The sequence below is a fragment of the Lepidochelys olivacea genome (genome assembly GCF_965140295.1).
Source record: "Lepidochelys olivacea isolate rLepOli2 genome assembly, chromosome: 1".
NCBI classification, from domain to species: Eukaryota; Metazoa; Chordata; order Testudines; family Cheloniidae; genus Lepidochelys; species Lepidochelys olivacea.
Window position 1 is genome coordinate 2,559,634 of NC_140411.1, and position 16,990 is coordinate 2,576,623.

Here is a 16,990-nt window from a genome sequence, read left to right on the forward strand (position 1 = left end):
CACATTCCAGCCATTAGGCCTTGTGCTGCTTTTCTCTGGTAGATTACATACACCATTGTGCAGAACGTTTTTTCACCAATGCCATGTAGTAATTTTCTATTTGCTCTCAGATCATTGATGAAAATATTGAATAGCTTAGGGCCTAGAACTGATCCCGGCAGAACACCAATCTGAGCACCCCCATTCGCTGGCAATGGCCCGTTGACATCTGCCTTCTGAGATCTGTCAGTTAGCCAGTGTTTAGTCCATTTAAAGTATGCTTTACTGATGTTGTAGAGTGTTCATTTTTTATCTGAAGGTTTTCCCATGAAATGAAATGCCTCAGATACCCTTGATCAACTAAACAAATACTCTCACTAAAGAATGAAATTGGGTTTGTTTGACAAAACCTGTTTACCAAAACGTTGTTGATTGTCATTAATTATATTCCTCGACATTTTTGTAATGAATCACATACCAGCTTCTCCATTGTTTCCTCACCTTGTGAAAAATTTTTAAACTTTTCCTTTTTTTTAATAGTTTACTGTTAACAGAGAACGGTCAGGAATTTGACTGCAGACCATATAGTACCACTTAAGTTCTGCTTAGCTGTACCTTAACCAATCATTTTCCTGAAATTTAACTAACCAATCCTAACATATTGTAACATGATTATGTAACCAATTATATCCCACCACCTTATTTAGTTTTCACCCAGCAAAATTAATTATACAGCAGACAGAAACAATCACAGAACCAGACAGAGATTATACAGACAAACAATAGCAAAGTGGGAACTCTAATGACAAAACAATACAGAAGTGAGGATTTCAAATCCTAGCTATGGATAAGTGAGTTCTTGCCAGACAGGATGCTATCAAACTAAGTTTCCTTTTACATTTTCTAGGCACTTCTCTTTCTCCGGAGGCAACAGACACTCTCAGGACAGGATTGTATCCTAACAGCCCAATAGCACCTTCTTTCAATGTGACTAGTTTGGAATGTGAGGAGGTGACCGGTCGCCTCCCAGCTTATGGCTGCCTCTGCTGCTTAGCCAAAGGCCTTAGCCTAAGAACAGGGCCTCAGACTGTCACAGTAAGAGGAGGCCCTTACACCGGCAGACAGTGATTTTGATTCTTTCTTTTATACCTCTAGAACTAGCCAAGTGATAAGAATACACCTAAATTCTTCGAGTACAGGCCTTTACCAACAGGCCTGAATATCTATATCCGAACAGCCACTACTGCGAATGAGCAAGCAGGTGAATGGGGAAGTCCAGACAGCATGGACTCACTAGCTTGGCTTCCACTGAATGATGGAACAATGACGGATAACCAGTATCCGCACACACGTTTCCTCCTCGTGCCTATTAAGGTGTCCCACATCATGGCGTGTAGGAATTATAGACCCATGGAGCACCGTCAAGTATGGAATGGTGTTATCTGAGTCAGTTATTCAGAATTCATTTATTTGAATAAAGAAAATGCCATTTTCCAGTGTGTGAAAAGTGATCAATTTGATTCACCCGTGAGAACAGTCTCCGGTTGTGCATGTTTCGTCTCATAATGGCATTGTCTCTCCTTCCAGGCATTTCTCATGTGACCACCACCCTAGACTCTGCGCACATACAGCAAGTCGAGGCAATTTACAGTAGATGCAGGCGACACCGTTCTGCCTCAAAGTTGAAGACCTTCTCTCCTACTCCATGTCAGATTCCAACACAACCGACTTCTCCAGCCCCTCCACCTTCATCCTGCTGGGCATTCCTGGCCTGGAGGCAGCCCACGTCTGGATCTCCATCCCCTTCTTTGTCATGTACACCGTCACCCTCTTGGGGAACTTCACCATCCTGTTTATCGTGAAGACAGAGCCAAGGCTCCATGAGCCCATGTACTATTTCCTCTGCATGCTGGCCGTCACCGACCTGGTCCTGTCTGCATCCACCGTGCCCAAAATTCTGAGCATCTTCTGGTTCAATTCCAGGGAGATCGATTTTAGTTTGTGCCTCACCCAGCTCTACTTCATTCACTGCTGTATAGTGATGGAGTCTGGAATCATCGTGGCCATGGCTTTGGATCGTTACGTGGCCATCTGTGATCCGTTGAGACATTCCACCACTCTGACCAACCGCTTTGTGGCCAAGATCGGCCTGGCCGTGGTGCTGCGTGGCAGCATTCTTGCCCTGCCCTTTCCTTTCCTGGCGAGGCAGTGGCCATATTGTAGAACCAACATCATCTCCCACACATACTGTGAGCACATAGCCGTGGTGAAGCTGGCCTGCGCTGACATACGCATCAGTAGTTATTACGGCCTCTGTGTGGCATTCTTGGTGATTGGTCTGGATGTGTCTTTTATCACTGTGTCCTACATCCAGATCCTCAGGGCCATCTTCAGCCTCCCCAAAAAGGACGCCCGGCTCAAGACCTTTGGGACCTGTGGCTCCCACCTCGGTGTCATTTTAGTGTTTTATATCCCAGGTCTCTTCTCCTTCCTCACACACAGGTTTGGTCACAAGGTGCCCCCGCATTTCCACATTCTCATGGCCAACATGTACATTCTACTGCCCTCCATGCTAAACCCCATCATCTACGGGGTGAGGACCAAACAGGTCCGGGACAGGCTGATCTGGCACGTTACTCATATTGAATAAAGTTTACTTCTGGTGCTCTGGCTCTCAGACCAAGCTCTGTGGAGATCTCATGGTTGACATGGTGCTCGGTTCTCTTCCCTGAATCAGTGACTGGAGACATAAAATCCTTTCTTTACCTTACAGTGCTGTGTCAACCTGACAGTCTAGGGACTCCATCGATGTACAACTCACAAGGTTACCACATTTCTTATTGCCGGTAACTGGACACCTGAGGCCCCACACTTTGACCCACCTCTTCCCCCATTTGTCCTGCCCCTATCACTCACTCCTCTCCTCCACTATCCCTATTACTCGCTGGATTGTCTCCATCCCCCTCTCTACCCCAGCTGCATCCTCTATGTGCCGGGGATGGAACCAGAGTTTCAGAAGCCTGATGAGGATCCTTCCTGCTTGTAGGATGCAGCCCCAGTTGAGCAGGGGCTGATGCGAGTTAATGACAGGGTTGTGCCCCCCCACACACACTCTGCTGTAACTGGACACTGCCAGATCCCCTTTTCGACTCGATGTTCCAACTGAAAATCAGGGGGAAGGGGTGGTTAGTGGTGTGGAACCCTAGCATCCTGGGGTGGAGGTGATGGGAGAGCAGGGTGGAGGGTTTAGAATGGATATTAGCGTGGGGCTGACTGAGTGGGTGGTCTGTGAATGGATATTAGCGTGGTGCTGATGGGGAAGAGGGGTCTGAGAATTGATATTATCCATGCAGGTGATAGGGGGTGGGACCTGTCTGGGAATGGATATTTGTGTGGGGTTGACGTGCATCTGGTGTGTGTCTGGGAATGGATATTAGTGTGGGACTGATGGGGAGCAGGTGGTCTGGGAATGGATATTAGCATGGGACTGATGGGGGAGGACCTTGGACTGTGTAATGACATGGAGGACACACCTCTCTCTCCCCTAGCTCCTGGGGAGTTGGGTGAGGGGAAGTCCTTTTATCCCAACTAGAGAACAGCTTGTTAATCACTTCACATCATTTCTTATGATTTTCTTTTTCAGGGGGCTTTGTAGCCTGTTCAGTTAAAACGGACACAGCCCCTTTATATAGTTTTGCCTCCAATTGATACTTTTGTTTTTTCTGCATTTGTGCATTCATATCACATTCCAATTCCTGACAAGTCTGAGTTAACGCAACCACAGCTGGGCATTGGCTATATTTTGCATCAGAGAAGTTTGTAAATCTCTTTGCATCCCCTCATTTTGCAATCTCAGCGTCTGCAGCTCCTGTTGCAAATTTTCCTTCTCATCTTTCCAGATTTCATGCTCCTCTGCAAACTTATTCACAGCCTGATACATAATCCAAACAGCAGCATTTCTCATTTGTTCCTTTTTTAGGAGTGGGAGTGCAAAAGTCTGATATTTTAATAATATGTCATTCAAATACCCTTCCCTGAACAAGACAGGAACAGCGTTTGGCAGCCAGAGAACAGAGCCCAGATCCTCACATGCCTATCTCAGTAAACACCCCTCCACCATAACCGGAGGGTTCTGGGCATCCCCTTCAGCCTCGGTATGATGACCCCCACTGTCTGCATTTGCAAACCTCGAGCCATAAATAATAGGTCACAACTGATTCAGCACAATATGTAAATTAGTTGGTCAACACCAGTGATCCAGGATAGCAACCTCTTACCAAGAAGCAAGTCCAGAAACAGCATTCATTCAGTGGAAAAACCTATTCACATAGACATGACAGTAAACCGTCCTCTGCTATCAAATATTAACACTAGGGGGCACTACTACCCCTGAAATGGGTCTTGCATGGCTCCCAGTGGAGAGGATGACTCTCCGACCAGTGAAAACGTCCACAAGAATTATCCGCAATACACCGTATTTCATTGAGAAGGAATTACACAAGCGGTGATGGGTTATATCAAGCACATAACTCCTGTGTTAGACAAAGCTATATATGAAGAGCTTTACAGTCCCCTAAATGAGCCTCTGTTTCACAGAGATACGCTAGCAGTTCCTGTGCGGGCCCCACTCAGTGCAGCTTGGCACACAGAGCAGGGGGTTGCCAATTTTATATACGGCTTCTTTTCTCTTTGTCTGTTCTTCTCAGCCCTCTGGTCTGTCTCGGATGCCCTCGAGGCAAGGATTTGACTGTGTTGAGAACTGCTGGGCTCTGTGCTGAGGCAGAGAGGAATTGGAAAGAAAGAAAAAGTAAAAGAAGCACCTCTGTAAAATCAGGATGGAAGGTAATCATACAGGACAATCAGATTCAAACCACAGAGGATTTCCCTCTAGGCCAAACTCTAAAGTTACAAAAAGAAATCCAGGAATACACCTTCCTCTCAGCACAGAGAAAATCACAAGCCAAAACAAAAATAAGCTAACGTATTCCCTTGCTAGTACTTAGCGATTTGAATGGAGTTGGATTGCTTGCTTCCTTGATCTGTGTCCAGCAAGCACTCGGAACAGACAGACCAAAACCTTCCCCCCCCACTTGCCGCTCCTGGCTCTGCCCCCAGATTTGAAAGTATCTTGTCCCCTTATTGGTCCTTTGGGTCAGGTGCCAGACAGGTTACCTGAGCTTCTTAACCCTTTACAGGTAAAAGGATTTTGGGCCTCTGGCCAGGAGGGAGTTTATAGTACTGTATACAGGAAGGTTGTTACCCTTCCCTTTATATTTAGGTCACCAGTAGTAAGGGACCTTCCAAAGGGAGATGAGAACTCCTGGGCTCTGTGCTGAGGCAGAGAGGAATTGGCTGTGTGACGTTGCACTCCATATGCTTTATGGAAATATACTTATGAATATGAATCTGACCTTAATGGCATATGCTTTCTGTGAAATGCCTCTTGTCATGTGTTATTGGAAAAGGTACAATCGACTGAATGCGTTCATCCTATTTGTATGCATGTATCATTTTTATGACTGAAGGTAGGAATATGAAGTATTAACTTGTATTACTGATGTAGTCACACTAAGTGAGGGCCATGAATGGTATTTCAGGGAAATGATGGCTCCATTTAAGTCGAGCAATTGGCTGTGAATGGGTTTTGTCCTGTATGTTTGCGGGACACCTGCAAGCAGGAGGGGCAATGGGGGCCCTGCGAAGAGAGGTGGCCAAGTCAGCTGATAATGGAATCCATCTTAAACCATGTACTTCTCCATCAGGAACTGGGAGAGGGTCAAACCGAAACAAAGGACTTCCACCTTTGGCTAAATATGAAACTATCCTCACAGTCTGCCGCATGTTTTATTGAAGGATCTTCAAAACACCTAGGAAAGAAAAGTCACTATGAACATGTCCCCATTACACAGATAGGCAAATTGAGGCACCAGGAGGCATAAATTTGTCGAGGTCACACAGAGATTGTGTGGAAGGAAAACAGATAGGACTCAGGAGGACAGATAGGACCCCGGAGTCCTGACTTCCCTGCCGTAACCACAGTTTCTCGTCACACCAGAGCCACGGTTTCCATCATGCAATTCAAACCGAATGCGGCGGGTGGGTGGGAGTGCATGAAGAAGATGACTGAGGCAGGGAAGGGGGGTTGATCACCTGTGCGAGGTTGGTATACTGGCTCTCCAGCCGCAATATCATTGGGATGGGGTGCAGTGAACAAGGGTTGAAATTTAAAAGGGAGAAGGGGCACAAGCCCTTCGGGAGGTGACATGGGTGCATGGAGCAAGACGTAATCAAGGGGGTGGCAAGTTAAGTTTAGGGGAAAAGCAGGCCAGGGTGGGGAGGAAGAGCAGAAGTAGGAACTGCTGAGGTGAGGGCGGGACAGGCAAACTAACAATCACAAAAAGAAAAGGAGGACTTGTGGCACCTTAGAGACTAACCAATTTATTTGAGCATAAGCTTTCATGAGCTACACCTCACTTCATCCGATACATACTGTGGAAAGTGTAGAAGATCTTTTTATACACACAAAGCATGAATAAATACCTCCCCCCACCCCACTCTCCTGCTGGTAATAGCTTATCTAAAGTGATCACTCTCCTTACAATGTGTATGATAATCAAGTTGGGCCATTTCCAGCACAAATCTAGGGTTTAACAAGAACGTCTGGGGGGGGAGTGGGGTAGGAAAAAACAAGGGGAAATAGGTTACCTTGCATAATGACTTAACCACTCCCAGTCTCTATTCAAGCCTAAGTTAATTGTCAGGGCCAGGATGGTGTTATCAGGAAGATCACCGATGGATTGTAGTTTCCTCAGGAAGTCAGTAGTGTCTCGAAGGTAGCTGGGAGTGCTGGTAGCGTAGGGCCTGAGGAGGGAGTCTACCTTTTACAACCCACACTTTGCTTCTCTACAAAAGAAAAAGGACACTAAACTTTCTAAACTACTACATGCCACAAGGGGCCACAGCGATGGTTCCCTCAACCCACCCAGCAATATTGTTAACCTATCCAACTATACTCTCAGCCCAGCAGAAGCAGCTGTCCTATCTCAGGGCCTCTCCTTCTGCCCCTCCACCCCCACGAACATGATACAGTTCTGTGGTGACCTAGAATCCTATTTTCAACGTCTCCAACTCAAGGAATATTTCCAACATACCTCTGAACAACATACTAATCCACAGAGACCTCCCTACCAACACTACAAAAAGAAGGATTCTAGGTGGACTCCTCCTGAAGGTCGAAACAGCAGACTGGACTTCTACATAGAGTGCTTCCGCCGACGTGCACGGGCTGAAATTGTGGAAAAGCAGCATCACTTGCCCCATAACCTTAGCCGTGCGGAACACAATGCCATGCACAGACTCAGAAACAACTCTGACATCATAATCAAAAAGGCTGACAAAGGAGGTGCTGTTGTCATCATGAATAGGTCGGAATATGAACAAGAGGCTGCTCGGCAGCTCTCCAACACCACTTTCTACAAGCCATTACCCTCTGATCCCACTGAGAGTTACCAAAAGAAACTACAGCAATTACTCAAGAAGCTCCCTGAAAAAGCACAAGATCAAATCCGCACAGACACACCCCTGGAACCCCGACCTGGGATATTCTATCTACTACCCAAGATCCATAAACCTGGAAATCCTGGGCGCCCCATCATCTCAGGCATTGGCACCCTGACAGCAGGATTGTCTGGCTATGTAGACTCCCTCCTCAGGCCCTACGCCACCAGCACTCCCAGCTACCTTCGAGACACCACTGACTTCCTGAGGAAACTACAATCCATCGGTGATCTTCCTGATAACACCATCCTGGCCACTATGGATGCAGAAGCCCTCTACACCAACATTCCACACAAAGATGGACTACAAGCTGTCAGGAACACTATCCCCGATAATGTCACGGCTAACCTGGTGGCTGAACTTTGTGACTTTGTCCTTACCCATAACTATTTCACATTTGGGGACAATGTATACCTTCAGCTCAGCGGCACTGCTATGGGTACCCGCATGGCCCCACAGTATGCCAACATTTTTATGGCTGACTTAGAACAACGCTTCCTCAGCTCTCGTCCCCTATCGCCCCTACTCTACTTGCGCTATATTGATGACGTCTTCATCATCTGGAACCACGGAAAAGAAGCCCTTGAGGAATTCCACCATGATTTCAACAATTTCCATCCCACCATCAACCTCAGCCTGGTCCAGTCCACACAAGAGATCCACTTCCTGGACACTACAGTGCTAATAAACAATGCTCACATAAACACCACGCTATACCGGAAACCTACTCTTAAGATAAGGGGGACACTGAGGCCAGAACCCTTTTTAGCACCCACTCCTCCTCAAAGCTGCCTAGAAAACCAGTGGTAAAGTGATATTTCTCCTTACAATGTGTATGATAATCAAGTTGGGCCATTTCCAGCACAAATCCAGGTTTTCTCACCCCCCCTTCCAAAAACCTGACACACAAACTCACTCTCCTGCTGGTAATAGCTAATCCAAAGTGACCACTCTCCCTACCATGTGTATGATAATCAAGGTGGGCCATTTCCAGCACAAATCCAAGTTTAACCAGAACGTCTGAGGGGGGCAAGGGGGTAGGAAAAAACAAGGGGAAATAGGTTACCTTGCATAATGACTTAGCCACTCCCAGTCTCTATTCAAGCCTAAGTTAGTTGTATCCAATTTGCAAATGAATTCCAATTCAACAGTTTCTCGCTGGAGTCTGGATTTGAAGTTTTTTTGTTGTAATATCACGACTTTCATGTCTGTAATCGCGTGATCAGAGAGATTGAAGTGTTCTCCGACTGGTTTATGAATGTTACAATTCTTGACATCTGATTTATGTCCATTTATTCTTTTACGTAGAGACTGTCCAGTTTGACCAATGTACATGGGTGAGGGGCGTTGCTGGCACATGATGGCATATATCACATTGGTGAATGTGCAGGTGAACGAGCCTCTGATAGTGTGGCTGATGTTATTAGGCCCTGTGACGGTGTCCCCTGAATAGATATGTGGGCACAGCTGGCAACGGGCTTTGTTGCAAGGATAGGTTCCTGGGTTAGTGGTTCTGTTGTGTGGTATGTGATTGCTGGTGAGTATTTGCTTCAGGTTGGGGGGCTGTCTGTAGACTCCACTCCACTCCCCCAGCTCCCCAAAAGGGGGATATCTACCACCACCACAGGAGCAAAGATGGAAAGTCACTCAGTCTAGCCAGAAACCCCCTCCACAGTGTCCCACACCAGTCCTCCTCTTCCTACTCCTTGACGACAGCAGCAGCAGCCTCCAGTGCAGCTGCAGTGAGCTCAGCTATCACCAAGGAGAGACCCCAGGGATGGTGCTGGGGTCCCTCACTTCCCTCGGGAGAGCAGGCAGGCAGGGGCCCCAGATAAGAGCAGCAGCAGCCAGGAAGACCTCCAGCCAGCAGGGTGTCACAGAAAACTGGCTAGCCATTGCAGTGAGGACTTACTGAATTCCAGGATGCAGGCGGGCTCATCCTCCCCCAGCCTTGTAGGAGGAGCCACGAGATCCAAGTTCCAGGTGAGTGCAGGGGACGAGAAAGCAAGAATAACTGGTTCTGGAGTGGAGCTCATAGGGTCCAAACTAGGGATCCAGAGGGGGACACTGAGGCCAGAACCCTTTTTAGCACCCACTCCTCCTCAAAGCTCCCTAGAAAACCAGTGGTCATCACCCAGCCCTCCCGTGTCTGGATGCCTGAGACAAGGGAGGAGCAGAAATAGTCCCCACGTTTGCAGAGCACCTCACTGTCCAGCATCCTCCTGAGGCTGTGGATTGTCATTTGGCCAGTGCCAGGAGGAGGCTGATGAGGAGGTCTTGTCAGTCAATGGGGCCCTGGAAAAGGTGTGCATATAAGAAGAGGTGTGGGGAAAAGTGCAGCCAGAACCTCCACAGGTCTCCTTCACACAGGAAAAGGGCAAGCATTGGGGATTGGAGTGAACCATTCCAAGTACACACCCATGCTCACAGCTTCATGAAGGAACCGCCAACCGATATCCCCGGCAGGCTGCGGGACCAGCGTGGAGTCTAGGCTGGCCCACCAAGATTCCTCATCCTCCCCCACTCTGTAGACCAAGGAGACTGTGATTGTTGGCCATCCCCAGAAGCTGGGATGTCCAACCATCTTACTGCTCAGCCCCGAATACAGTCCTGAGCTTGACTTTTTGCTGCCCCTCCCTGACTGAGGAACTGGGGCTCATAACTGACTGTCTGCTGCTTGGCCCTCAACACAGGCCCAAAGCATAGATTCTTTGCTGCCCTGCCCCGATGGAGGGCTTGGAGTCGTAACTGTTTGCTCCTGAAGGCAGTCTTGTCATGGGCTCAGTTCTGATGGAGAGACCATGGAGACAGCAGGGAAGCACAAGGACTCCTGTGTTCTGTCTGTCATTCTATGTTGTCCTTGGCCAAGTCACATCTCCCTGTACCTCAGTTTAGCTATATGTAAAATGGGGATATGTTCATCGTGACTTTCCCTTGCAAGGTGTTTTGAAGATCCTCCAATGAAAGATGCTACATGGCATTATGACAGTTACTAATGAGAATTACTGATCTCTGATCCCTTAGCGCATGTGCCTGCAGAAAGTGTTTGTATCAACTCTCAGTCATCTGTCTTCACATCTCTGTCGACTCCCTATCCATCCGTCCTGGGCATTTAGAGGGTATCAGACCCTACGGAGATCAAGTCATTATCCCTAATTTTCTTGCTAATCAACTATAATTTTTAAATATACACAAATACACAGAGTAGCCAATTATGCTGTGGCTCAGCACTGAACCCAAGAGTTCTCATCTCCCTTTGGGAAGGTCCCTTAATTACTGTTTACTCCGAAAACTGTATAAATAGCGCAGAAGTGCAGACAGGCTTGTCTCCACCCTCTTTGCACTCAGATGCTCTTTTCTCCATTAAAGGCTGAGTGAACCCAACTGGGATTGCACAGAGCTCCATTATAAACGGTGCACAGCTCTGTGTCGTCTGTCGGCGTGGGATGCTGCTGCAGCTGCTAGGGTGAGTGGGGTGTGGGTCACGGTGACCTGAGGGGGATTCCCAGGGAAGACATTTCTCTCTCAGAATTCACAGGTACCCAGCAATTGGTGCTTGAGAAACCCTGGTCAACTTAGGTGTGATAGAAAAGAGAATAGGTCTGTTATCCTTTCTGCTCTGCACAGACATTAAACATTCCAGGGCCTTGCCACAGGAGATGAGTTTCCTCCCATATCATGGGCCAAAATGTCCCTGTATGTTGTGCCCCTGAAGCTGATGGCCTCCAGCCCCAAGGGGGCTGCATTTCAGTGGCACCGTGAATCCTCAGGATTAAATGTATTAGTAGATGTACAATACAAAGGCCAAATTCTGATGCTGTGGCCCATACGTTGGCCAGTCCCCACTGAGGAAAAAATCTCCTTAGAGTAAGAACAGAGTAAAGACCTCAGGAGGCAGCTGAGTGTTAATGCACAGAGACTCTCACCTCCTCCTATTGCATTTCAGAGGTCTGGCTGTTAACAGGGTGGCTGTTACCTGACTTATATATTGGAAAACATGGAGGTCCTCGGGCTTCTAACTAGAATAATTATTAAAAAATGTCAACGTAGAGAAGACATCTTCTCTCCTAGCTTTATTCCAGAAGTTGCCTGATCTGTTCTCTCTGAACTTTTTTTAAAAGAAGGTTAAGCCAGAATCATAGGCCCACCATGATACATTTCAGGTTAATGTTTGGCAAACTTATAAGCAACTGAAAATGAGGACTTCTAATTCCACATGTCAGACACCCTACACTAAAGGCGGTGACACCAGCACCATCTACAATGCCCAATCCATTTGTGAAACCCATTCAGTGACATTGAAACAGTCACTGTAATTCAATGTTCCCTTATACTTGTGTTATGAGACACAGTAAAGTCTAGTCGTATAGTCTAACCCACTGCTAAAATTCGGGATTTGTTGCATGTAAACCATTCAGGACAGATGGCTATCCTGCCTCCCTTGGAAAACCTACAGAGAAGGAGCTTCTACAACCTCCCAAGGCATGTATCCTGGTGTCCTACTGTTCTCAGAGTTAGGAAGTTCCTCCTGATATTTAATCTAAATCTGCTGTGCTGTAGTTTGAACCCATTGCCCTCTGCAGGAAGAGAGAACAACTTTTCTCCTTTTTTATGGCAGCCTTTCAAGTATTACATAAGAATATAAGAACGTAAGAATGGCCATATGGGGTGAGAGCAAAGATCCATCTAGCCCAGTATTCTGTCTTCTGACAGTGGTCACTGCCAGGTGCCCCAGAGGGAATGAACAGAACTGGGAATCATCAAGTGATCCATACTCTGTCACCCATTCCCAGCTTCTGGAAAACAGAGGCTAGGGACACCATCCCTGCCCGTCATGGGTAATAGCCATTGATGGACCTATTTGAAGAGTGCTATCATATCCACCCTTAACCTCCTGTATTCCAAAATAAACATACCAAGTTCTTTCAGCCTTTGCTTGTATGCATTACATTCCGTCCCTTGGATCATCTTTGTCACTCACCACTGGACCATTTCCAGTTTCTCTACATCCTTCTTATACATTGGTGACCAAAATTGGACACAGTGTCCAGCTGAGGCCTCCAGTTGAGATCTAACCAGTGCCAAGTTGAGTTGTACTATCACCCACCATGACATGCATGCTATGTCTCCAGTAATGCAACCTAATATTGTATTTTCTTTTTTTGCAATAGCAAAAAAATCCACACCCATAAAAGATACAGTTATATCAGCCGAACCCCAGTGTAGACAGCATGAGGTTGACGGAAGAATTCTTCCATTGATCTAGCTACCACCTCTCAGGGAGATGTATTACCTGCACTGACGAGAGAACCCCTTCTGTCAGTGTAAGTAGTGTCTACACTGAAGTGCTTCAGCAGCCCCACTGTAGCGGTTTAAGTGTAGACAAGCCCTCAAGCAGATCTTCCAGAAAAGCCTCAAACCTGGGTCTGCAGACATGTGGAGTTGGAGAATCCACCATTTCCTTTAGCAGCACGTTCCAATGGTTAAACACCATTAGTGCTAATTATTTGGCCTTTATATCCAACTGGGATTTGTCTGGCTTCAGCTTCCAGCCATTAGGCCTTGATCTGTCTTTTCTCCTAAATTTCAGAGCCTGTTATTACGAACGGTTTTGTCCCCATAAAAATCTCCACTCTTCTTTTTGATTAGATAAATAGATGAAGCTCTTTATGTCTCTCACTCTCTGACATTTTCTCCAAACTTCAATCTTTTTTGTGGCTCCTTTCTGAACCCTCTCCAATTTCTCAACATCCTTATTGAAGTGTGGATCCCAGGACTGGACACAGACGGATTCATCAATGCCATGTGCAGAAGTAAAATCCTTCCCCTGCTCCAACTCACTACTCCCCTGTCACTACTTCTGGGTGAGCTTCAGTTTCTGTCAGCTGCAGCCTGCGGCAGTATCCACTTGGGTCATGGCCATTGTTGTGGGGTCACCACCGAGGATAGCAATCAAGTTCTTATAAAAATGGCAGGTCTGGGGATCAGCATCAGAGGGACGAATTGCCTCCCCTGCCTTCTGGCCCATGTGCCTCAGCTCCTTCCCCTTTGCTGTGCACCGCAGTGTGTCCTGATCACAGCTCTTTCCCCACAAGCTGCTTGAAATCTGCCCATAGGTATCAAACTTCCTGCAGCTGGAGTGCAGCTGGCACTGCACAACCTCCTCTCCCAAAATACTTAGGAGATCCAGCAGCTCTGCAGTGATCCAAGTGGGAGAGCGTTTCCTGGGTGGAGCAGCCATGGCCACCTGGGAAAACGTGATGTAAACTCTCCATGCCGAAGAAACAGGAAGGGGAATTTCTAAATTCCTGGGCCTTTAAAGGAGGAGTTCAAACTTCTGACAAGAGTGGTCAGGATGGGCATTGTGGGACACCTTCCAAAGGCCTATTGCTTTGAAAAAATCAATTGCAAGTGTCTACACTGGCATGTCACTGACAAAACTTTTGTGTAAAAAGCTTTCCAACTCTTCTCAAGGTAGTTGTATTGTGTCACTGAAACTGCCAATTTCTGCCATCAAAAGTGGCTTTGCAGAGTGTCCTCCTCCACTGTTGCTGCCTTTTGGTGAAAAAACTTGGCAGTGTAGAAAAGGCCCAAGGAACAAGGATTGATAACCAGTATCCACACTCATGTTTCCGGCTGGTGTCTATTAAGTTTTCCCACACCATGATGTGTGGGAATTATTGAAGTACAGCACGCCATAAAATATGCAATTGGCATTAGTGGGGATAGTTCTTCGTAATTCTTATCTCTGAATAAGGAAAATGTCATTTTTCAATGTGTGAAGATCAGTCAGTTTGCTTCATCCATCAGAATATCCCCCAGTAGTGCATGTAGAGTCTCATATTAACACTGTCTCTCCATCCAGGCATTTGTAATGAGACCATCACCCTAGGCCTGGACACATACAGGAAGTTGGGGGAACATACGGTATATGCAGTAGATATCGGTCTGCCTTCTCCCCTACTCCATGCCAGATTCCAACACAACTGACTTCACCAACCCCTCCACCTTCCTCCTGCTGGGCATTCCTGGCCTGGAGGCGGCCCACGTCTGGATCTCCATCCCCTTCTTTGCCATGTATGCCATAGCCGTCTTGGGGAACTTCACCATTCTATTCATTGTGAAAAGCGAGCCGAGCCTGCATGGGCCCATGTACTATTTCCTCTGCATGCTAGCTGTCACCGACCTGGTCCTGTCTACGTCCATCCTTCCCAAAACCCTGAGCATCTTCTGGTTCAATTTGAGGGAAATAGATTTCAATGCCTGCCTCACCCAGCTGTACTTCATTTTCTGCTTCTCAGGGATGGAGTCTGGGATCTTTGTGGCCATGGCTTTCGATCGCTACATGGCCATCTGCCATCCCCTGAGACATTCCACTATCCTGACAAACCCTGTGGTGGCCAAGATTGGCCTGGCCGTGGTGCTGCGTGGTGGCATGCTCATACTGCCCTATCCCTTACTGGCGAGGCGGTGGCCATACTGCAAAACTAACATCATCCCCCACTCGTACTGCGAGCACATAGCAGTGGTGAAGTTGGCCTGCGCAGACATCCGCATCAGCAGTTACTACAGCCTCTCTGTGGCATTCTTTGTGATTGGTCTGGATGTGTTTTTCATCATCATGTCCTATACTCAGATCCTCAAGGCCATCTTCAGCCTCCCCACAAAGGACGCCCGGCTCAAGACTTTTGGGACTTGTGGCTCGCACCTCTGTGTCATCTTAGCCTTTTACATGCCAACTCTCTTCTCCTCCCTCATGCACCGGTTTAGCCACAATGTGCCCCTTCATTTACACATTCTCATTGCCAACATGTACCTCCTTGTGCCCCCCATACTAAACCCCATCATCTACGGGGTGAGGACTAAACAGATCCGGGACAGGCTGCTCCGGCTCATGACTCATAACGGAGCCTAAAGTTTTCTCCTGGTGCTCTGACTTTCACACTAAGCTCCGAGCGGAGCTGGTTGCTCACATGGTGCTGGGCCCTCTTCCCTGAATCACTGACTGCACAGTCAAAGTGACATTAATCCTTTCCTGGCCTTACTGTGCTGTTTCGGTGGGACAAACTGGGGCATTGGTCTACATAGAACTTATTAACTCATGGGGTTTCCTCCTTTCTAATTTTAGGTAACAGGACCTCTGTGGCCCTGCCCACTTCTTTCACCAAGGTCCCGCCCCTGTTGCTCACTCCTCTCCTCCCCTCCGCATATCACTCACTGGATCATCCACCTTGACACATGTGCACTTCCAGGGGCTAGTTAGGCTCTTGAAATCTTATGTTTTTAACAGATAACTTAGCAATTAGCTGATAGGAATACTGTACCACATTCCTATATACAAGTAATACAATTAAATTAATAATCCACTCACTTAGCTCTAATACTAATGTGTTCCGACATCTTTTGGCTGGTCACTTAAGGACACTGGTTAGGTTTAAACATTTCATGTATCTTCTTACTTTCTTACTAACTCTGCAGAGAGAGAGGGAGACCCCCTCAGGCCTTCTGAGAGGGGAGTGGTGTCTGGGAGGGGAGTGGGGTACAGTGGGCTAAGGCAGGGGGGCAGGTACATCTGGGGTCCATATAACATCAGATTGGCCATACTGGGTAAGATGAATGGTCTATCTAGCCCTGTATCCTAGCTCACAACAGTGCCCAATACCAGATGCTTGAGAGGGAATGAACAGAACTGGAAAATTCTGAGTGATCCATCCCCTATTGTCTCAGCTTCTGGCAAACAGAGGTCAGGGGCACACAGAACATGGCGTTGGCTTCCTGGCTAATAACTATTGATGGACCTACCTTTCTTTCACTTCTCTAGTTCTTATTGGAACCCTGTTATAGTTTTGACCTTCACAACGTCACCTGGAAAAGAGTTCCACAGGTCAACTGTGAATAAATACTTTGTTTGCTTTACATCTGCTGCTTATTAATTCATTTGGCTGACTCCTAGTTCTTGTGTTAGTTGAAGGAGTAAATAACACTTCCTGACTGAACTTTTCCAAACCATTCATGGTTTTATTTACACTCTCATGTCCCCCCTTAGTCGTCTCTTTTCAAAACTGAAAAGTCCCAGTCACTGTAATCTCTCCTCATACGGACTGTCAGTTTGGGTCTATTAGCCTCCTAGTTGTATATACCTTTCTGATGCTGTGTCATAACTAATAACTCATGTTTGATTCTATGAATCATCTGTATCCTTGTTCCATCGTCTGCCCTGCTCCATTCCACAGCCTTTGTGGGGATGTCGTGGCAGCCAGCTTGCTAAAAAGCAGTAGCTCTATAGAACAGCGGGCACCCCAGCTCCAGCAGATGGGAGTGAATGGGGGGTGGGAGATGAGGAAGGCTGAGGAACTCCAGACTGATATTTTCAATGCTCAAGGTCCCCTAGTAGCTGCTCCATACAAAGGGGCAGCACAAGATTAGGACTGAGGATATTCGAAGCTGAAGCCAG

The 16,990-nt window shown here is 47.1% G+C and overlaps 1 protein-coding gene and 1 pseudogene across 2 annotated transcripts in view; one reads left to right on the top strand and one right to left on the bottom strand.

Moving 5' to 3' along the window:
• The window catches only part of LOC311514588 (olfactory receptor 52R1-like), a 272,348-nt pseudogene that overhangs the window by 148,560 nt on the left and 106,798 nt on the right, over positions 1-16,990 (bottom strand). The gene's annotated exons all lie outside the window — the stretch shown is intronic.
• On the top strand, positions 1,634-15,451 carry LOC311512953 (uncharacterized protein; the record flags this gene model as incomplete). Its single annotated transcript, XM_084614434.1, has 2 exons — positions 1,634-2,611; positions 14,477-15,451. The coding sequence occupies 2 exons, from the start codon at positions 1,634-1,636 to the stop codon at positions 15,449-15,451; spliced, it is 1,953 nt and encodes a 650-aa protein (XP_084470560.1).